This window comes from Amblyomma mixtum, chromosome 3 (genome assembly GCF_055824585.1).
Source record: "Amblyomma mixtum isolate Tamu chromosome 3, ASM5582458v1, whole genome shotgun sequence".
Classification (NCBI taxonomy): domain Eukaryota; kingdom Metazoa; phylum Arthropoda; class Arachnida; order Ixodida; family Ixodidae; genus Amblyomma; species Amblyomma mixtum.
This window is the reverse complement of record NC_143014.1, coordinates 47,518,172-47,541,466: the sequence shown is the minus strand read 5'-3', so window position 1 is coordinate 47,541,466 and position 23,295 is coordinate 47,518,172. Positions and strand designations below refer to the sequence as shown.

At 50.6% G+C, this 23,295-nt stretch overlaps 1 protein-coding gene across 1 annotated transcript in view; it reads left to right on the top strand.

The window, feature by feature from the left end:
* Positions 1–551: 551 nt before the first annotated feature.
* LOC149350055 (kelch-like protein 20) overlaps positions 552–23,295 on the top strand; it is a 155,834-nt gene continuing 133,090 nt past the window's right edge. The window contains exons 1-2 of the mRNA XM_089576844.1: positions 552–620; positions 21,705–21,906. Of these exons, the coding sequence (XP_089432970.1) occupies positions 21,725–21,906 (182 nt within the window). The 5' untranslated portion in view covers positions 552–620; positions 21,705–21,724. The remainder of the gene's footprint in view (positions 621–21,704; positions 21,907–23,295) is intronic.

Below are 23,295 nucleotides of genomic sequence, written 5' to 3'. Positions count from 1 at the left end.
CTACGGCGTCTCTCATAGCCTCAGTCGCTTTGGGACGTTAAACCCCATAAACCAAACCAAACCAAACCTTTCCACCTGCTTGCAAAGCAGTCTAAAACTTTGTAATAGCAGATAGTATTGTTACATTTAACACAAGTGTGTACATTTAGTATTGTTTGGTTTTATGGGGCTTAACATCCCAAAGCTACTGAGGCGCACATTTAGTAATGTAGCAATCTTGCGCGTTCTACAGAAGAAAAGGTCAATTTGAAAAATCTTGTCTGAAGTAAAACAAAAAGACAGGTTAACAGTGGTCATAGGAACGTGGTACAGTCGTTCATTTTTTTGCCACTCCGTCGCATTCCACGCGTCTATGATACGCCTTCAACACAAAGCCGCGTCAACAGCCATCGTGCCAAAGGCGCCGAGCCGCCACGCGTTCGCCCAGCTCGTTCGCCCAGCTTGGGCACACTCGCCACATGTGTTCTCAAGGGCGCTTCTCCGCAGCGCACCATCTCGCGCGAAGTGGTTTGGTGGCTTTTTCCTCCGTCTCACCTTTTCTCGGGCAACCCGCCCGACGAGTGTCATGGCGTCGCCCGTGTTGTGAGTTACCGGTGGCAGCGGCGGCCAAGATAGCCAGGGTAATTCTCGGCATTTTCTTATCTTGCATTGTCCCTGCTGTCGCGGTTTATTGCAGTCGAGATCACGGCTCGTGAGCGAGCGAACGTGCGGTGGCGCGCGCGCTGTACGCGAGTGTTTTGCGTATCGTTTTGCCGTGCCGCGGCGGCGGCCTGGTCAGCGGCACGGGGGCACCTGTTACGAGGGCCGCTCTTTTACTCTTTGCTCGCGCCCTTCGTCGCCAGCACATTCCCTGCGTGTTCGCCTGGCTAACGTCGTCGTTTCACCGCGACTGCCCCTTTTATCTCCGCTAGCGGTGTCCGTCCGCTGTCGTTTGTTTTAGCGCCTGCCGAGGAGGAATGCGGCGGCGCATTTATTTTGTTTTCGTCCGGAGCGCGACGTGAGGGGGGCAGGCCACTTCATACAAACCGGCGAGGCCCGGCGCGGAATGACCTGGCCTCCTCCGGCGCTTCTCGCTCCGTGGCTGCGTGGTGCTTGGGCTTCAGGAAGCTCTGCACGTTCTTTGGCCAATCATAGAAAGCTGGGAGCATTGCCTTGCGGCGTTGCTTATCGTGAAAGCATACGGGGACGGTACGGACGCCGCGTTTGAGCGTCCCGCGCTGTTTACGATCCTTGACGTGCATGTTTCCTCAAAGCCCCTGCTCAAAAAAGTTTTCTCGCCCGCGGGAACGTTTATGTTTGAACAGCCTCATACGGTTGTTTTGTAAAAATAGCCGTAGTAAAACGAGGCACCGTCATGTTGCTGTGTAAACGTCCGGCATCTCAGAGAGGCAGTAGGTATCCACGCTGCTTTCGTTCACCACGTTAGAAACGCTCGGATCACGTGGACTTTAAGGCAGTTTTGTTGTTTCGTGGCGGCTGTTAGCAAAAACATTGAGCGCAGAGGTTTAGGCTTGGAGACACGCTTGCTAGCAGCGTTATCAGCGCCGTCAAAACTGTTGGGCGTAGAAACGGAAGTGGTGTTTTGCGTATTTCTGACTCGTTTCCTACCGCCTCAACTAGCTTGCCGCTTCGCTGGCATGTCATGTTACTCTGCTTTCCTCGAATCATCTGTCTGTCGCCGTGCAACACGGGTCGTAACACCCAGTCCCGTTAGCTTCGCGGTCTGCGCGCCGCGGTGTTGTCGACCCTCTCCCGAGTGGCAGCCCGTGGGTGTTAGCTAAGAGGGTCCGCGCGCGTGTCAAGAATGCGCTGCCGAGGCCGAGGGGAGCCTCTCGCTGACTGCTTTTACGAGCCGAGGCTCTCACGGGGACCACGAGGGAGGGGACCGCTGCATGCGAGGGCGTCCGCGCGCGCGGTTTCCGGCCCCGTGGAAGCGGCTAATGGACACCGGCGCCGGCCCTGGCTGTGTCGAATGATGCGAGCCGCCTGCCTCAAGGCCAACCGCGGCGCTCGCGCGCGCGGCTCGCCGGACGGGCCGCGGCCTGATTTAGCCCTTCGGGTCGGCTCATTTACGGCGGAAGCGCCCAGCGCGGGACCGCGCCGAATAATGGATGGCCGCCGAGGCCCCGCCGGTCGCGCCGCGGTCCCGATGACAGATCGGCCGCTGACGGGTCGACGATCCCCGCCTGGCCGACGGACTGAAACTGCTCCGCCCTTCTCCCATCTGGAGCCTTGTGCAAGCGCCGGAGGAGACACGTTGTTTTCCCTGCCGTAGGCTAATTGAGTGCTCTTGCGTGCCCCCCTGGCTATCCGAAGACCGATCCGCACTGCGTTCTGCAAGTTCTCACTCAGCCTGTTTCACTCATGTCCCTTTCTGGGTAGCCGACTCGCACTATACGTCACCGGACCAAACACGACTGCGGCGAGAAAAAGGAAAGTCAAGACGCTGTGGTAATCCCTCGAAAATTTATTATTTTGTTTTCTGGCGACCATCCCGCGACAGTTGGATGCTGGGCCATATGGCGTCAGCACTCTGCAGCGGTGGCGTTCTCCCGGGGTTGCGAGGTAATTGTCCACTGATGGATTCCATTCGAGTTGTAGTTACAGTGCCCTACATTTTCATACTTCAATTGGTCGTTCGCTTATTGAAGGGTCTTTGGTGCGATATGTTTTCGAGCACAACTTCGTGCAAGTACAAATTGGCGTTGGCTGTGGCATGCAAGTGATTCGACGAGCGTTTTCATCTTGCGTACAAGAGCAATATCTTCGAGCTGCTCTGCGTACAGATAATAAAATAAAATCCGTCTCCAGCCAAGAGTCGCGAGGAATCTTTCATTTCCTTCCTCTGCGAGCGGGCGGAGAAGAAATTCGTTCCCCTCCTCTTCTGTGCAGCAACCGAGGCGGAACTCGACGAAGAGGTCGGAGAAATGTGGGCGTCACCGAAACGCTTGAAAGACTCGCGCGCTTTCCACGCTGTCGTCTTGGCGAATGCGCCGCGCGATTTGCAGCGCAGGCCTAACAGCGGCGATCGATTTTTGAATCTGACTGTGCTTTCTCGTGCACTTCTAAGCACGTCGGACTTCGTCGCGTGCTTTTTTTCCCCCCTGCCCTATGTCTGCGCGGCAGTGACGCGAGCGCGCCGCGACTTCTTCCGCGCGTCGCGCGCAAAGCAGCAGCAGCAGCAGCAGTGCCTGCAGCGACGGGGGAATTGTGCTCGGCGCGCGCTGCGACTGGCGCCGGGAAGGGTGGGCGGGCGGCCCTATTTAGAGCAAATAAAGAAGGCTGCGGACAAATCCGAGCAGCGCCGCTTTGTCGGCAGCCCAATACATCACCCCGAAGGAGCCAGTCGGGTGAAGAAGCGGCAGCGCCGCGCGCATTTACAGAAGCGAGCTCCAGCAACTCCTTTCGCGCGAAGTTGGCTAGACGCAGTCGTGCTTCATGGCTGCGCTGCCGCGCTGGTCGGAGATGATCGATTTCTTTTCCCAGCTCATATGGGCAGCTTCTTTTTTTGGCAAGTTGCCCTTTTTTTTTCTTCTTTGTTTCTCCTTTTCGGCGTTTCCCTCTCGCGTCTCGGGCGCGAACCCTCCTTCCTGTTATGTCGCCCCCCCTCCTACCCGCTTTCATTTCGGGCCCTGGGTTCCCGCGCACTCGGATTGGGCTCCGCGGCTCTCTGCCCGGCGAAGAATATCGAGTTTCCGCGAGGAATCGCCCGAGTCGCGGAACAGCCCCCCCCCCCCCCCCGCCCCTCCCCCCCCCCGCACACACACACACACGCACTTTGGCGCTGCTGGGCTGGCGTGCCTCCTTCTTCCGGCCTCTCGCGTTGCGCTGGCGCGGGAGAAGAGACAATTTGCAGCGCAGCCAGTGTCCCTGGCTCCGTGGACACCCGCCACTGCAGTGATGTCCCGGCGCGTCTCGCCGTCGTTGTCGGGGCCACTTTGGCGGGCGTCTCGTGTGTCGCGCGCTGGGCAGCTGCGCGCAGAAAACAACTCATCTGCGCTCGGCCGGCGCCACCTCCCTGCGGAGGGGGGCGACGCTGCTTTGCATGACCTTCGGGGCACCATAGAGACGCGGAGGCGCTGTCAGCTGCGCCGACGGGGACACCCGAGACGCGGCGACAATGCCCTCAGAGGCTGCAAGCGAGGCACGCTGATCAGACCCTACTCTATTTACTCAGCGTGAGTAGCCCGGAGAAAGTTCCCGGCGAGTTTTAGGGCGCATGGAGCGGTATAATCCCCGTCTTTCTCTGCCATAGTTTCTCTGTGGAGATTAACGCGGGCGAAGAAATTGGGGGATGAAAGTTTCGTGCTTCCAGCATTTCGAACTCTCTGGCCCCTGCATTGGAGAAGTGTAGAGCTAATTAAGTGTTGTATTTCTCTATACCCAACATGTATGGCCCCTACAGAACCGTTAAAGTATCAAGAAGTTAAATGTAAAAAATAAACTCACGATTTTGTTGAAAAAATAACATTTTCCTCCCGGTCTCTTGCCTTGCTCATGGCGGTGATGTGAAGGTGTCGTGAGAGCGAGAGAGAAATTCTCTTCGCCAGGCGAAGTCTCGGTGCAGGCAAGCTCCTTCGATAGCAGCGCCGCCGCCCTGGCCACTGTCGAGATAAGCGCTAAACTTTTGACAAAGAGCGCATAAGATTAGTAAAAACTCTTCTTAAGGCGCCCATTAAACGGCATCGCGTAAAATCCTCGTTAAACTACGAAACAGCCTATAATGGGGATGTTTTACTTTTGTATATATATCTGAAGTGAGATGTTAGGTTCCTGAAGCGTCGAGGGCAAGTCTTTCCATTAAGTAACAGCAGGCACCAGTAACTGAGCGATAAGTGTGACAGAGAGTGGAAAAAAAAGAAAAAAACTACAGAGATTGTTTACGACATTCGAATCGGAGCGAAAGCACGGATTTGTGCTACGCAGAAGACGACGGTGAGCAGGCAGTGCCGCGCGACGGAGCAGATGGAAGCTGATGAAGATGACGCTCTCTAATGCACAGCGCGAGAGTGTGGGGCAGTTTAACACGAGGCGTATTGGCTGCGGCGGTAGCCTATAGTGTCAAGCAACTCCTGAAAACTAGGCTATCTGTAGTTCATGGGCACTAGGCTAGGTGAAAAGTGTTAGGCGAATGTGCAGTTCTCCACCTGCAAAATCATTCTTCTGTAAACTGCACACATCTACGCTGCGTGTAAAGGCATGGCTTTATGCTAAGTAGATGCTTGCGCTATAGACTGTGAATTGCGGCCTGTGTAGTACACCAGAGACAGTTGACCATTATTTTATTCTGTGCAATGATGTTGTGTTCTTCTGGGACATATTACAACGAACAATTAAGAAGGACATTGACATCACACCCTACAGTATCCGTTTTTTATCTATGGAGAAAAACTGTGATCTGCCATATGATCTATTTATGTTGCTGGACTATTTAGTCTCTGGAAGAGCCGCATGATGGACCGCCACACCGAATCACCATGGTCTGAGAAATGATGTCGAAATGACTTTTGATGTTTTGGAAGGTTGGGCCATGCAGGGGTATTGGTGGCCTGGTGTTTTGTGGCGTAAGCATGCTTAGATTTTTCTTTTCGGCACTATTTCCATGCAGTAAAGAAAAACGAAAGCTGCGGCGGTAGCCTAGTGGTCTCGCTGAGCGGCCCTTAAAGGAGATTTGTTCGTGCAGCCGCGTGTTCGACTCCCAGTCATGGATATTGATTAAATTTCTTCTTCTCTTTTTCATGGTTCGACCTCTAACTCAGCTGAAGGTCAAATTTACACGGTCCGCGTTTGAAGCCCGAGGTCTCGTAGTGAAGCTTTCGCTTCGATATATCCAGCAGTGATAGATTCCGTGCTCGTACAAAGAGCGCTGAAATCCTCTCAGCCTAATCGCTCTTAGAAGAATAAAAATGTCTTTAACAGAAACTATAGCCGGAACTATCAACAGACTTGTTTGCTGCTTAAAGGGCAACCGCACCACTTTTTTGAGAATTTCGTGGTATGCGAGATTTCAAATGTGCATGTTTGCATGTTTTGCCTACTGCCTTTATAGGCTGAGACGTGCATTTTTTTATTTTGCGCTGGCTTTTAAATTGGTGACACAATCGCCGGTTAAAGCTCATGCTTCTCCTTACAGTGTTGGAAAAGTGCAGAGAAGCTCGGTGATGGCGTCGCAGGCGGGGAGATTTGAAGTTTTCTTTGCCTTCGCCCAAACCCTGCCGCGCGTTATCGGATGCTGCTAAACAACGCTCCGTAGGCTTTGCTTTTGATGGAATTGCTTTTTTTCCCCTTCAAAGCAAGGGCTTCGGCCTTGAAAATGTTCTGGCACCGTAGGTGGCGTTGTGCGCCTCCCACTCTGCGCAGTGCACTGTGGAGAAGCCTGAAAGCCGTTGCGGTTTCAATCGGCGTTTACGCCACCGTTTCAAATGCTAGCCCAAAAAGACTTCTGATACTTTACCTTCAAGCTTGACACATTCCACCCCTGCAATACCGTCGAATTCTAAAGCCTCTGCAGTTGCCCTATAAGCGTTCCATGAAACATTAGAGAAATGAACCTGTGTGTGTCAAGAAAAGCGGCACTTCGCGCTTTAGAAGGTAAGCTTCAAAAGAAGCAAGCCGAGAGTATACGCAGTGTGAACGCCAAGGGCGAAGTGGACGAATTCCACGTGGAAACGCTGAGTGCTAATGCCCACACTCCGTTTGTTTTACCAGACCCAAATATTTTGAAGCAGGAAGAGCATGAAGGTCAAGACAAAATATTAAGAAGCAACGAAACGGCACATAGGCTGATTAACAACTGAAGCTTTTGTTTTCTGGCTTAAAGTTTCGCCTTGACATTTGCATTTCGCCTTTCGAGCACAGGGACCTACGCCCAACAAATATGGAAGCAAAACAACAATTAAAACTTGAGGGGGCGTATGGATAAGCCACAGGTAGATTAGATAACAGCACATCCACTTTTTCTGACAGCGCTACTAAGTCAGGTACTAAGCACCTTTTGGTGGTTTTGGTGGTTTTCCGCTGCTATTTTTACTTTTCCCTTCCCTTCCAGTTTGTTGGAAAGGTAGTTGTTATTTAATGCTTTTACACTGTGGAAGAGCCGTCGACTTTTATTAATAAAGATGGCAATTGAGGAGACAAAACGCTGTCCGGTGTGTTTCGCAACCAGTTCACGACGACCGCTTACCGAGTTTCGCACTTAGTTTCGCTCGGTACATCGAAGTCGATGAGAGCTCTACGGAAGCAGCTTCAGTGAAACTCGTGGGGGCGCAAATTTTGCTGGAAATAAGGCAGGAGGATCGCCCCCTTTTTCCAGCATTTTTAACTGACCTCCTCCGAAGCAGTTCCTAGGGAAGATCCGTTTGTTTCTGAGATGAAGCTACATTTTGTTTGAACGGGACGGTCAGCACTCTAATTGTTAGATCGGGAGGTCCTCAAAACCGGCTTGTTGAACTGGAGCTACGAAATGCCACCCGGAGATGAGCGTGGTGCGGTCTAATGCATAACTGACTTGCCGGCAGTCCTTGCTTCACGAGCGCTCTATTAAAACAAATTTGGCCCACAACGGGCCGAAGGTCCACGTTGTGCCACAGTTGGAAGACTGCCGCCTTGCAGTGATCCCTCTGTTGGAAGCCGTTGAGGCTCGGCGGAGGTAGGTGGTGCGTATTGAAAGGGCAGTACATGGTGGCCATTCAGGCCAGCACATCGGCAGGTTTCACGTATCTGTATCGAACTTTTATTTATTTGTTTACGGTCGCTTGTTTCTGATGTCGTATCACGGTAGGTAAATCGTATAAACGAAGTTTCAGGAAGAATGACTGAACCTGCGTTCAGAAAGAGGTCGCATATGGCCTGTATGTTGCCCAAGCAGCTAATGGGAGCTACGCGTGCATGTCAGCCAAAGACGCAATTCAGTCCTATGAAAGTTCTGTGCGTTTATATAATAATCGTATTACTTAAACATTTGCTTAAGTCTTATATTTAGTACAGATGGAATTTACTTTTCAAGGAAATATTTGATGACCACCTTCTATTAGGGCTGAACTGTTTCAGGAAAGAAAAACAACAGAAGGGAAATTAGAACTCGTAACCTAAGCAAGGCACTAAACCATTATAAAATTGGTTATTTTATTACACCGGTCTGACGACGGAATCGCATTTATTGCGAACGGAAAACGCGTGAGAAATTTCAAGCTCTGATATACGCCGTTCAGCATTGGCAACCTTGCAACCTTGGAAATTTGCAAAAGTGCTGTCTCTTCCTCTCAGCGCCGAAATTTCGTGTTCACGCTAACATATTGCCGCACCGGTCCGTCTGCCGGCGAATGCACGAGAGAGCATTTCGCGCACAGAGCGGTGTGAGAAGCAGCAATGATGAATGAAAAAAGTGACAAAATAACCGTGCCGACAGTTGCTCCACATACGCCAGATGACGCCGAAGAGGTGCGCACGGACACCACGTATTGAACGCAGTGTAATAGACAAACGCTCGCACTCGACGCGTTATTTACGCGGAGTTTCGTGGAGGCCAGTGTCCCGGGCGAAGTTCAGCGTCGCCCCTGCTTTGCTTGTGACGCGCAGACGCGGTTGCGCCCGCGTGTGGGTCACGAGCATTCGCGTCGCTAAGCGCTTGATTGCCGCTAAGGGCCTTGGAGGCTATAAGCGCGCCGGGCCGAGACCTTTGGAGCCAGAAGAAGCCGCCTTCAGAAACTTGCAAACGCAGCGCTGTCCAGCGCAGAAAGTGAAAGCAAAGAAGAAAACACATGGGCAGCTAACAATGCTTGAAAACTTGTTATAGATATCGAGAATATTCATCTGTTATTACTTTTTGGAAGGGTATTTGTATTTCGCGCTCAGATCTCAAGAGAGCAAAAATGTTGCTAAAACTCCGAGTGTACACGGCCGGTGGCCAAGGAGGTAAGCAAAACCTGTTGCTGATTATCAGGGAAGCTGTCGGCGGTTCTTTCGGGGAGGAAGTATAGGATTCAATACATTTCTAAGCTCAACGAATGACTAAAAGACTGTCGTTAAATTTTAAACCTCCCACTTCAGCCGCCTCATGCACAGCAGCGAGTGCTTAGCTCAACTACAATTTCACCTTTGAGCTGAACCGGGTAGTTGCGTCGCCGCTTCTCTAAGATTTTGCTCCTTTTATGAAGAGGCGCCTCTGCTGGAAAACCCTTCGAGGAGTGCCTTGCGACAGGGGTATTAGAGACGCCGTTCATTTTGTTAAATGAAGGAAACAGGAGCCTGAAGCTCAAGAATGGTAAAAAAAAAAGCGAAGGTCATCCGCTTGCCCATATTTGAAACTAATGATTACCGCTTGTCTTTGCTTCGTTTCCGCCTGTGCCTTCTGCGCTTCTTTATGTATATTCGTTATTGCACTTCCATTTTCTTCATTTCAATAAGGAACGCTTAGTAAGTTCTCCGCTCTGCAGCACTGGTGGTCTGGGTTTTTCGAGCGTGAAAAAGGCTGTATGCGCACCCCGCGTATGCTTCTGCTGTCTGAAGAATTCACTGATAGAATAGCGGCTTACAGGTGTGGAGCCGCGTCCTGTAGTCATTCCAGTCACGACTCTTCTTCTTTTTTTTTTACATAACAGCACAGGGTAACATCACGGACAAAAATAAAAAAGGGACAAGAGGAGCATATGGGAGCAATACTACACATGGACCATTGGCAAAGAGACAAGAACTCCTGCAGTTGTTTGAGGTCTGAGGAGCGTAGGTAGATCGCAGCCCGTTACACGTGCCAGGGCTGAAAGTTGGCGAGCAGACATTGGTATGACAGGCGTAGGTCACCAATAGCAGAGGGGCAAAATAATTAACTGGGAAATTGAAGCATCTTTGAAAATTACATACAATCCGTTGGTTTCCTTGTCCTCTTTCAAACATTTGGCATATAATGCTTTTATGAAAGCTTTGTGTACTGCTTTAATTTCGCGAGCTGTGTCATCAGAAGCTCAGTGCCCTGCAAGGGACAGGTCTGAACCTACGGAGGCTATGTCTGATGATTCGAGGCCTCATCTAAATGAACGCAGTGAGGGTGCGATATTGTCGAAAATTCGGCGCTTCGCCTTCGATACCCTACCTTGATACCTTGATACACCGGGCTTATCATTCACTTATTTTTTTATCTTTACGTTTCGTCCATTTTTATGTCGCTTTTTTTCTTCTTCTGCACGCATCGTTTTTATATCTTTTTTTTTCCTTATGTGCGAACACCGCTTTGTATACGTAAGATGAAACGAAGAAGCGAAAATTCTTGGGCTCTGTTTGTGGTCCACTTTTCTTGCTCTGCTGTTCCACATGGAGGCATGCATGCTGACGTCATCCATGCTCCGGCAGTGACCAAAGTGAAGCGCAGATTGTTGCTTTGACCACTCTTAAAAATCTGTGCGGTGGCTGTTGTACGCTCACTAAAACGGCTAAACGGTAAGCCTAATGGGCAGAATTCCAAAAGTACCGATGCGGTCACAGAGCGACGCTGGAAGTCGCTTCCGTCGGGTCAGCAGCGCCCTTTTCCTTCCTTTCCGCTTCGGCTTGCTTTGGTCCCCAGTGCTAAGCGTGAATCCAGCCGCCGGAAAGAAGCGTCGCCTTGCATAAAAATCCTGCGCTCTTCGCTCGCTGTGACAGGAAGCTTACCTTCTCGGCGGGCGTAGCTCCAGATGGGAGCGAGGTTGATGAAGCCGTGGTGCTGCACGGATTGAAATGGCAGCTACCTACCCAATATTTCGCCCCGGGCATGGACGGTTAACAGCTTGCGAATCTTTTTGCCTGGTCGTTGTAGACCACAGGAATGCTGATGGGCGCGGTGGAAAGCCTACATGGAGGAGGTAAAACCGAACACGTTCCTGAGATCGGAGTGTAATGGCGCGCGACCGTGCGGAGATGGGGCGAGGTGCTGCGCTTTTGCGGGGAAGGGGGTGGGAGGGGGGTTAACGGTTTGCTCACACGAATCCGCACTGCGCTTTCTAATTTTCTTTCATTTCCTGTTGGGTTCGCTCGCGTACATTGGCAGCATGCGGGGTGTGTACCTTTGAGCTGAGAAAGATGTGCTTGCGAAAATTCGCGCACCTCCTCCCCTCTTCTTGCAGCCAACTGATGTCGCACGTCGGTGTAATATGAACCGATAATCTTGCCACGAAATAACCGAAAAAGGCGAGGTTTTAGGCTCGGAAAAGTAAAAAATGGTAGGTGAAAAACTATTAAGTAGGAGTCATCAAGCACTTTTAATTGCTTAGCAGCACTCTGATAATGTACTAATTATCAAAATTTCATGAACTCGACCTTTCCACGATATTGCTATAGGATGTAAGTGCACGATTAGTCATATTAGTCGAGCACGGAGAGCTTGCACTCCTGGAAGCAAGTTGCTAACATTGCAACCCTTGGTTGTCACACTTAGTTGCTTCTTCCACAAACATAGCATTATATTTGAAGTACCATGAGAATACTGGTGCTGACTGGAAACGCTATATTTCACCAGGGCTGTAGTTTACCATCTTCGGTTGATGCCGCGACATTGCCTCACCGCTCTGATCTGCGCAAAACATTCGCGAGATCTGTACTGTTTAGTTACCGACTAGGGCTTCTATTCCCACCCTTTATTCTCCGTTACGCAGGCTCTGCACCTGCGCATTTGGCGTGGTAACGCACAAAGCTGCCTTCGCTACCTCGGAGCAAAGCAGTACTTGCCTTCTGCGCCGCTGTCTCCGCGCTTGGCGTTTGTCGGCACACGAATCACTCGGGTGATATTTCTGTCGCAATAACCCCTTGTCTTGTGCAATGAAGCGGAGGAGGTGGGAGCGTTTACCGCATAAATCTGGGCAAAAGCGGCAGCACTCGCTTGAAGCTGGCAGAAAGGCAGGCAAGTCTAAAGTGACCAGACGTTCCGATTCAGGCGGGACATGTCCCTCTTTTGTGGGCCTGGTCCTGCTGTCCCGCCAGCATGCTTGTGGGACGCCGTTTTGTCCCGCCTTCGCTACACTGGCTACACCCGCTCTACTTAGCTCCACCAACCAGCCTAAATAATGGCAAAAACAAGCCATTGCCAGGCGGCTCGCGGAAAAGCGCTCGCAATGGCGAGTCGCGTCTTTTCTCGTCCTTTTCTCGAACTACTATAGCTAGATCTAGCCACAAAAACTTTTAGTGTTGTCTAGCTAATGAGCCGAAGTTAAATCCGGGTACAAAAATTGTTTGCCTATGCTATAGTTATGCATTTGTCCATGCTCTTCCCTTCGCGTACTTGCATTTGTTTGTTTTAATGCTTCTTTGTCGCACCAATGATAATGCCTGAATGGAAGTGCAAGTTCAACGGAGAACTGGGTAAAGAGTTCCTATTCCTGAAGAAAGTGAAATCGGAGTACGATGTCCGCTGCGAGAAATGTGGAAGAGACTTTTCCATCGCCCGCATTGGACGTCTTGAAATTTTAAAACACATAGGCACCGTGAAGCACAAGCGGTATATGTCAGCTGCTGCGTCTTCCATTGTACTGAAGAAGCTTTTCAGGCAAGAACATCCCCCCCCCCCCCCCCCTTAATGTCCCGCTTTGGGGCCAGAAGAATATGGTCACTTTAGGCAAGTCCCATAATCGAGGATTCAGGCATTTGTTGGCCCTATCATAATAAAGCTTGTGTAATAATTGCAGTCCGTGCACGCGGAGACCTTTCCGACGGCCGTATGAAGATTCACTAGTGTGCCACCCATCCATGAACTAACTCGCGAAGGTATACTTGCCACTGTCTTCGGCTTGGTGGGGCGCTTACGTGCGTGCTCGCCTATGCCAGCGTCGGCTGGCGCGAAGCTTGTGAATCTGACGTGTTGTATCACAATACGCCTGTTTCACAGCTATCGCCGTCGCTTCTTTGCGCCGGACGAGGTCGGCAAACTCGGTAGCATACTAAGCCGTTTCTCTCCGTTCTTCTTTTCGATTTTGTCGACCCTTACGCGACGGACGACGCGACATGCATTTCAATTTTACTTTATATTTATTTATTTCTAATACCCTCAGGGCCCGGGTCGGGGTTACAAAGGGGAGTGGAATACACAACATAATTAAGATAAAAGCACAGGCGCGCGCGCGCGCGCGCGCGCGCGCACACACACACACACACACACACACACACACACACACACACACACACACACACACACACACACACACACACACACACACACACACACACACACACACACACACACACACACACACGCACGCACGCACGCACGCACGCACGCCGCCGCGGTGGCTCAGTGGTTAAGGTGCTCGGCTGCTGACCCAAAAGACGCGGGTTCGATCCCGGCCGCGGCGGCTGCAATTTCTTTGGAGGAGAAATTCTAGAGGCCCGTGTACTGTGCGATGTCAGTGCACGTTAAAGAACCCCAGGTGGTCGAAATTTCCGGAGCCCTCCACTACGGCGTCTCTCATAGCCTTAGTCGCTTTGGGACGTTAAACCCCATAAACCAACCAACCATATATATATATATATGCCTATATATTAAACGAGATGCATCCCCCCCTCTTTTTTTTCCCCGCATACTAACACTCGCCCTGTTCTCTATACTTAGAATCATTAGATGCATCAATACAAAAGTTTGCCCACGAACTTACCGTAGAAAGCGGTTGCTCTTGGCGCCGGCTCCAAGCACGTGAGAAAAAACTTATCATGTCTTCGTTTTTATTCTGTACTTGCTCAACTATACAGAGATTCGAAATGGTGTGAATCATGTCCCACCAACTCGCCAAATCAGCAGTTTTGATTCATACAGGGATTCGCAGAACCGCTTTGGCTAGAAATGGTTTAAAAGGTTAAACCGCCGCAGCCAAACGTACTACGCGTTGATTTGTTTGGTGGTGCTCCCGATGTACTTATATACGAGTATGTTCTGCCCTGGAGGGTTCCCGGCCTGTCGCCGTGAGAAAGTCTTGCTTCTGGTGTCTACTTCTAAAGCATGCGATTTCGTTCAGGCCTACCAGTGTTCACCTGTGGGGCCGAAACTTTGAGGCTTTCGAAAACGCTTCAAATTAGATTGAGCACAGCGCTACGAGCTGTGGAAAAAAGTAACGCGGAAGCTTAATAGGGAAATAGTAAATAGGGAGACTGGAGTAGATGATATCGTAGCTGAAATTAAAAGGAGGAAATAGGGGACATGTCATGCGAGGAGCAGATGGCCGATGATCAGTTTCGGTTGTAGAGTGGGTTCCAAGAGAACTGAAACGTATCCGCGAGCGGCGTATAGAGAGTCAAGTCATTAGGAAATTCGCTGGGACAGGGTGGCCGTGACTGGCCTAAATCTACGAGGGAGGCCTTTGACCTGCTGTAGACATAACCTAGTTAATTACAGTGTTAATGATGTTCTTGCTCTTTTAGTGCGCCAGAAGTAAGGTCCCCACTCACCGGTTTCGCCGTTCTTTGTCTGATGCCTGCTTGACCGGTGGCAACCTGCCCAGGTGTATGTATATATGTCGCCATGTGTAATTTGCACCTGGTTACACCCGCTAATATGGTTACTACGCAGTTAACAGGTGTTTGCCAATGCCACGGTGGGGAGGTTGTGATGACATACCTGACCTAGGTGGCAGGTGGGCCACTTGCTTTTCCGCTTATCACGCCGACGACGCCGGATTTTCTGCTGGACGGAAGCTGTGACTGATGTGCATAAGAGAACCACTAGTGTTACAAACACTGTGTTGTATATACTGTGCTTCTTCCATGCGATGCAAACACACACAACACACAGAATACACTTGATATACCACTTTAATCACATTTAACGCATCATGAATACCAAGGTATAACCGCTATAAGCAATGTAATACCAAGATTAACAATGCATAACCAAGACAAACAATGCAAAACAACGGCCACACAGTGCTAGCGCACTTAATTAGCATTTGGCCTAACTGCGCGAATCGACCGTAACTTTTTTTTTTATGCACGGAATAATAGTGACACCTGAGCCTTCAGTTTCTGCTGTGCTGAAAACTACCGCGGTTTCGTATTCTACTTCTTTTGAGGAAAACGATTGCCCGCCTCGCGTATTTGTCACTGGCGCTTGAATACTGACGACCTCCGCGTTCAAGCGTCGATTCCTATCGGACAGAGTGCGGCGGCAGTCCATCGTGGAAGGAAGCGACGTGGACAGGGAGCACACGCCCGTACGCGATGAGTGCACGCGCCGAAGAAGCCGCTCTCGGCCCGTGCTCCGGGCCCCGGTGGCGAACAGCGCGGCCCGGCGGTCATTACGATCCTGCTCGGTGCCTCGGAAAAGGCAGTCGGCGATAGAGCGCAGCTTTGGTGCTTCTCGTTAAGCGAATATGGCTCCTGGAGGGGTGCTTCTCCGCTCGCCCTCACCTTGCTGCTCGAATATTCGCCGCGGCAGGCAAAATCGCGACAGCGGAGGGAGGGGGGGAGGCGGCCATTTTCGCCGTCGCGCTCGGGGAGCCTCGGGGGCGGGCGAATTTCGCGAGCGTCCGCGCATCTCGAGTGTCGGGGCTGCGCCGGGAAGCCGTTCGCATGCAGAGCAGTAGCCGGCAATAAAGGGCGCGCCAGTGTCCGCGCGTCGCTGTTTGAGCCGGCTATTGACTGAAGCCGCGAGGCACGCAAGCAACGCGGCAGAACATGCGGTGCTTCAGGAAATGAACAGGGGCACCCTGTTTGTTCCTGGCGCTGGCTTTTATTAAGGGGCCGTCGTGGACGGAGCTCTCTCGGCCCAAATGTCCCCGGGATGTGTTCCCCGCGTGTTTGAGCGCCGCGCCTTCCTTGGGCCGTTTGCCCTGCTCCTCGTACCCCGCTCGGTGCCGGCCGCTCGGTGCATCTATCGCCCGGATCTCTCGCTGTGCCTTGCACCGGGGCTGGCCGCTGTGCTGCAGTATTGTGTCCTCGACGGTTCTACTAGATGCATTCGAAATCTGTCTCATTTACAGCTTCGAGGAATGGATCTCTGCGGTATAGATTTTAGATTCCCAGAGCCAGTTAAATATTCTCTCGAAAGCTGGCCACGTGCGTAATCGCTAAGGAGTTGCCTTGGAGAATAAGATCTGGATGTAGTGCACTTGATGGGCTCCCAGGTTATCAAGAGCATGGTACCGGTGCCCCGTGAGGGGAAAGTGAGGGGAATGCAAAAGGTGCGCGTGTGCTGTGCGATGGTGCGATGTCAGTGCACGTTAAAGAACCCCAGATGGTCGAAATTATTCCGGAGACCTCCACTACGGTACCTGTTTCTCTCTTTCTTTCACTCCCACCTTCCTCTCTTTCCTTACGGCGCGGTTCAGGTGTCCACCGAGATATGTGAGACAGATACAGCGCCAATTCTTTTCCTCAAAGACCAAAAACCAATTTCAGAGCGTCTTGCGAGAAGATGAGTTTGCGAAATTTTCTTGGTTACTCTGATTGAGGTAGGCGCAAGAGAGGACTAAGGATATCGCTGGGAGATCTCTTTCTCCTCCAGTGGGCTTCCAGTGCCGAATATTCTCATCATTTTTACCATTTTCACGCATTGTGCATCGTTGTGTAAAGTGGTTTCTCACCGCTTCCACGACTTGCGTTTAAATCCTACCCTAAGAACTCAGGGAAGGTTACTGTAATGACCTTCGTAAGAGTGGGGAGTTGGGCTTGTTGGTTCACAGCTTGTTTGTAACAGCGTGAATACGGGACGACAGGGTTGTGTGTTTTCTGTCGTCCCGTCTTCGCGCTGTTACAAACGACGCTGTTACAATGCGCTGTTACAAGCGGACGCGGCAACAGCGCTTGCAGCAAGTCGTTTATTTCGTAATATACATGGGATTATATATACATGTTGACGTCGCTTATTGGCACTCATGACGCGAAGATAAAACAAAATTAAGATGGCATGTGCGCACTGCATGCGCTATCGCATTTCATGAGCCATTTGGCGCGTTTATCGCATCCATTCCCTCGCTAGTCAATGCCACAGCATTACGCATGTCGCCGTTCACGAGTGGACCATCAGAGAGCTTTGTGGGGCTCATACCCATCAATTCTGGGCAAAAGCATTTTTCAATGGGTAAGAGTTTATGAAGCAACTTTTTAATATAATGTAACATTTCACTGTAAGAATCAATATATCCGCAGGTCTCTCGTCGGCAGGCTTGCTTTCTTTTCCCATTAACGTTTCTGCTACCGTCAAGAGCGGTCCCCATTGATTTTCTACGACAGTCTTAACTGCTATGTTATACTCATGCATTCCACTACCTTCTATATAATGCCCCCCTGGGTCCTTAAGATACTGAAATAAATAAGCTGCTCGATGCGAGTGATGGAAAAACTTTAAAAGAAACAATTTGCTACGGTTCAGAAGAATCATTACCTTCGATATCTCCATAACAGTACCTTACAGTATTCCAGTATTCAAAATTTTTGCCCGACAATGGTGTACATATCGGCGCTCGGACATCTGGGTTCTGTGCTTGGAATCGCTGGAAGTCTGAAGAAACAACGGGTTGCACTGCTTCGAGTTGCCGGTTCGATGCCTTTCGCCGAAGGTCCCGATAGCGTCGGTGCACACCCCCTCCGATGTCTGAAACTTTGTACATGACGTGACCCAGACGCCGCACCACGCGAGCGGCTGCTAGCCACTTAGGCCCCCGGCTGAACGCAGAATCACCGTATTTGAAAACCTTTGAAGACGCGCATTGGCTACAGTCTGCGTTGTCGGAGCGGAGGCTTGTGCCGAGCGTGAGCCGCTGTGGCGAAGCAACGTACTTACTCCCTGATAACCTACCTTGTAAAACCTCAGCGACCGCCAGATGTCGAGTACCTGGTCGTAGTTGACGCTTTGAGGAACCACGCCAACCCGAAGCCACCAGAACTGTACTCAAGTTACGCTTTTTCGAATTGGGACCAGCAGTATGTAGCGGTCTATGTCACCGCATTACGCAAGCTAGCTCAGGACTGCGATTTCGGCGATACAAAGCTTCTTTTTTACTTAATGTTATGTGTCCGCCTGTTTTCGGACTGACAGCGTGGTCCAGCAGAGGTTGTTTTCAAGACTGCCTATGAGCTCACAATAAGAGCGGAAACAACCGCTAAAGAAGAGCAATGAGGGAGCAGCAAGCACCAACAAGGAGCCCCAGAACTGCCGCCAAAAGGGCACACAACCTAAAAAACAACACAGCAAGTGGAAAAGTGACGGGAGGAGCGCCCGGTCGCGTTTGAGGCGAAACTTATGCCCGGTGTTACGGCAAGCACGATGGGTATCGTTGAAACTTCAAGAACACGGTACGCTTCAGCTGTTCTGGAAAGGAGCATATACTATATTCGGATACAACTTAAGTCTGCAGTGAAGCTCCGCCCACATTCGGGAATTTTGATACCCGGCTTGTTTGATAGTCAGATGTTGCAAAGCTGATTTCGTTTACTGTTGCGATTGGCCAGCAAAGTAATACATGACCACTTGGACCGTGGCCCAGTGTTATCAAGTGCTGTTTTATTGCGGTAGCACTTACAGTGGCCATTCCCCACATTTGGGCGTTGTGTGTCTGTATGTTTGTCTGAAGCAGGTTTTGTGGCAGGCTTTTCACCTGGACTCCGAGTGGTGGGCTACCTGCCCACCGTGTCAGGCGGCAGCCCATTTAATCGTCAGAGGCTGCTCGGGAAAAGCAACCTGGGTCGCAACCCAACCCACGTTCCACCGATGGCAACACCTGCCATAGCACCTGCCATGTGCCACTGCCCAACGGTTGGCTTTCCTGCCAAGGTGTAGCCGGTGGTAACCAACCGAGAACCTGGGGCGCTAATTTAGCGGCAACGCCCCTAAGCGCACCGAGCTTAGCTGAACGAGCAGTAGTGGTTAGGAGGAGAACGTGATTCCAATGATGCTCGCACAGGAGCTAAACGGAAGAAGAAGTTGGGGTGATAATTAGATGGTAGCCTGGTACCACCTAGTAGGTCGTAGCTCCAACCGACAACTGACGTCATGCTAGCGCAGATATCCGCGTTTGGCCTCATTACACAAATGGACTCACATTTTTTTAAAAGTTGTATCCTACTATAGCAGTGGCGTGCCGCATAAAAAAATAATGGCAAGTGCAGCATCAGTTGGATGCCGCTCCAACTCTGGCGCATACTGAGTGCGACAGTTTACTCCGCATCAACAAAGTAATGAGTGATTATCCCAAGTTTATTGCCACCGCAAGGTTTGAGGCCAGAGTGTATACTGATGGAAGTGGACTCAGGGGCATCAGAGCAAGTCCTGGAACAGTCACACTCTGCACTTGTTACGTGGGCGAAAGAAGGTCTTGACGTCATGAGAAACTGATGCCACTGGTTGTGAGCGACGACGGCAGCAGGCTACTAGGCCGCGACTGGTTCAGCCCGTTGAACATCGAGTTTACGGGTCTTCACACCGTAAGCAACGGCCAAGAAAACACCATTTCAAGGTTTCCAGACATTTATGGCGAATCGTTTCCCGGCGCTACGCTGCTGCCCGTTCACATTGACATTAAACAGGGCACTCAGCCAACGTTTCTGATGTGTTGCAGCATTCCATTCGCGCTCGAGGAAAACTTCAGCGTAGACATGGACAAGTTGAAAAGGCAAGGAATTCTGCATGGAAAGCAGTATTCAGAATGAGCCACACCTGTCTTCGTAGTCAGAAAGAAGAATTTGTCTCAGGTGGTTTGCGGTGACTACCGAAGCACAGTAAACCGACCATTGAGGAGCAACGTTTACTAGGGGTGTGCGAATATTCGAAATTTTCGAATATATTTCGAATATTATATTTTTAGTATTCGAATTCGATTCGAAATCCAAGTATTCGTGTTGTTTCTAATATTCGACACGACGCGAATATTCGTATCTAGCCGAATATTCATTGTGAGCACCGGCGTTCATTTCGATCCGCAAGCCCTATCGACAGATACATAACAACATGGCGGCGCCTACACGGAAGGAAAATTCTTTCTTCCTCCAAGGGCCATGCCGTAGCTGACTGCGCTGGTGAGCTTTTTTGTGGCTATACCTGCGAAGCTGGTATAGTCAGAGCTGTGCACGAAGTACCTCGCAATACGTGCCAGGTCAGTGCCAAGTGAGAGGGCATTTTCTGTGGCTGGAGGAGTCGTTTCAGTTAGAAGGGAACTACTTCTGCCTGACCATGTGGTGCAGCTGGTTTTCCTTCACGACAACCTTTTACGTCATCCCAACAACGCGCTTTTGTGCTGATGGCAAGCTAGCCTTAATCAATGCTGTGTACTAGCCATCTTCTCTGATATATCCACTCTTCTAATAATAATGTTCCAGACTTTGATACTTTTTGTGCAGCCACACACACCTTTTGTGTTCATTTAATTATCTATAGTTGAACTGTGATTTCTTCGGTGCCCAAATAAATGTTTTGTAGTGATTAAATGCGTATGTCCTTGATTATTCGATATTCGATTCGATATTCGGAACTAAGTATTCGTATTCGATTCGTATTCGAAAAATTTGATATTCGCACACCCCTAACGTTTACCCTTTACCTACGGGCCAATAATTGTTCGCCAGTGTTTGTGATAAGGTGCCGATCGGGTCACGATAGCGCGTGCAGAGCGCGCATGACATCTTTGTTTTGTTTTCGCTCCGCATCACGTGTGCCGATAAGCAACATCACCATGTCTGTATAATCTCATGTATATCACGAGATACTCTTCTTGGAAGCGCTGTAGCTATGTTCGCATCGGTCATTACTATTAGGCCTCCCTAGCTACGAACCCCTCACCGCAGATTCGCTGATAACTCGACGAAGACAGCATTGTTTTGCCCGAATTTACGCTCGGACAACTGTCCCGTATTTGCCAAAAGTAACCAGGTAACGGAGTTGAGCCGTGTAGTGTAGCCCTAAAGGCACCCTATACTGACGAAAAGTCCTGAAAGGGTGAAGGTTTCCCTTACCTTACACAGGCTTAGAGCTTAAAGGGACCATTCCATCACTCGTCACCGCACCGCAAAATATTGTAAGCTAGTTTTATTAACACCGAAAATATCGGCGATTAAAAATGATGACCCTCCAGGTCGGGACTGCACCCCTCCGGGCCCTAATCGGTTGTGAGCTACTGCGAGCAGCAATAAGTTCTGGGTTCTAGGGTCCACGCAGAGCTTTTAAATTCGACTCGGATATTCACACCACATCTACAGATCTGTTGCTCTAGAATGTGACAATCAGAATCATTTGGGAGTCTGTTTAAGGAGTGCCATAAGTGCAAGACAGAAACTCCGTTGCCTGGTTACTTTTGGCAAAGGCGGTACTTGTATGCGGGAGCATGAAGGGGCGACAAACGTTTAACTGGAACCCAGTACACTGCTTTTAAATCTGCTATGTTCATAATCGACCTGATGACCATATTATGAATTCCGAACTTAATTATTGACGCCAGACATCTTACATATGCGGGGCATGAAGAAAATCTTGCTTAAAAAAAAATCGCATATCTGGAAGCTCAGCTGTTTTTTTTTTTTTTATTTGAACATTGCACAGTACCGTGATATTGCGGTGACGATGTCATTCTGAACCAGCGAGCCGTCCCAAAGGGAGAACAGTCTATGGTTGCGCGGCGGTCGTGTTCCGCGACAGAAACGAGTCATTGACCAGTCACTAAAGCTGGTCGTTGCGTACGAGCGGCATACTACATGATTCTCGACCGCGCTGCTCATCGCACTGGATGTTCTTTGACACTGCGCGCTTTTTGTGGGCCGCCGCAGCGCAGGAGGAGCAGCTGCAGGGGCCATGGGTAGCCGCGTGACGCAGGCGACGCCACTGCACTTCCCGGACAAGTCGCTGGCCGGAGTAGCGCGGTTGCTCGACGACCTGCACCGTCTCATGGAGGACCGGGACTCGGCCGACGTCGTCTTCCTCGTTGGACGCGAGGAGGCGCCCGTCTACGCACACTGCCTCATCCTGCGCGCCAGGTGAGCCCTCCGCGGCACTGCTTCTGCGCAGCGCCACTCGTCGTGGAGTCGCTGCGCGCTCCAGCCGATGCTCTCGCATTTTTGATACCGCTGCTAGTGACAGCGGTTGCACGAGACAACACTGTTTAAACTTGTGTCAAGTTTCAGCAGTGTTAGTCCAATGCTTTTAAGGGAAACCCCCAATATAGAGTATAGCTCAGCTGTATAGCTTTCCACTGTTACCGCATGGCTGCGCTTGGGTGCGCTGACCTTGAACGGGCCATGTGACATGGCTTTCTGTTGGCATGGCGCCGATGACATTGGGCCTGTGCTTGTGAGGGTGCGAAGAAGCATTGTTGTTAATGGCATGAAGTGCCTTCAAAGGTTCTAGGGGAGGAGAACGCTGTGCCTAAGTCGTGTGTTCTCACCTCCAAGAGTGAAACTTCAAAAACAACGGTGATTGGACCGAAGTAAACGATTCCCCTTAACCTTTGAACAGATTAAAGGCCGGAAACGTTGTACAGAGGCATCGCGAGATATACCTTGAAGAGCTCTGTATCAGCCTGCATAGGATAGGATCTGTTTAGCACGGGGTCGTTTCTCTTTTTCGGCATCTGCGTTCTGACCAGGAGAAGTTTGCTGTGTGCCAGACTTCCTTCTTGTGTCTTCATTCACTGTTTTCATCCGCGACGAGAGTCATAATTTGTGCTTGCTGATAAACGAGCATATTAGCTGATATGGTTCACTGCCGTTCCTTGAGACTGTTGAATGTGAAGTGTAGAGCGGAGTGTGATGCAGATCTGAACTGAGCAGTGCCACTCGCAGGAATACCCCTTTGAGGCTGTGAACATAGGCGTATGTGTGGTAGGTTTTAGCACTCTGCTGGAAAGCAGAACCGACGCCACCGAGCACCGGCACAAGCAACATACAGCACCCGAGCCGTTCTAATGGCCATCCTGGACTACATGGAATGAGTATTCACATCTTCCTCCTAAACTGTCTCCATTCACCATCGCGCGCACACAGACTCTTAGGCTGCTGTTGTCTACACAGACACTGTCCTGGAGAGGCCCCGTGAAGGCGGTCAAGTTACTGCCGTCTGCTGGAGTATCCTGGAGCTGCAGTATCCCCGGAATCGCATAAAAAAAAAAAAAAACGAGAAGGCTCGTCAGCTGGCACTATACCGTGCTGATTTCTACACCCTGCCAGCCAAACCATCTGGAACTCCTTCGCCCTCATATGTCGACTTCGCTGCGACGCCGGTAGTAGCCGATCCAATGGCATGCAGGCTACCTGACCGGGTAGCGCCCCATCGTTTATCTCATGGTACTTGGCAATCCCCTTTCTATACCTGCGCTTCCTTCAAAAGAATTCTCACAACGACAGTCGGCTCTGATTCGGCAAATCCAA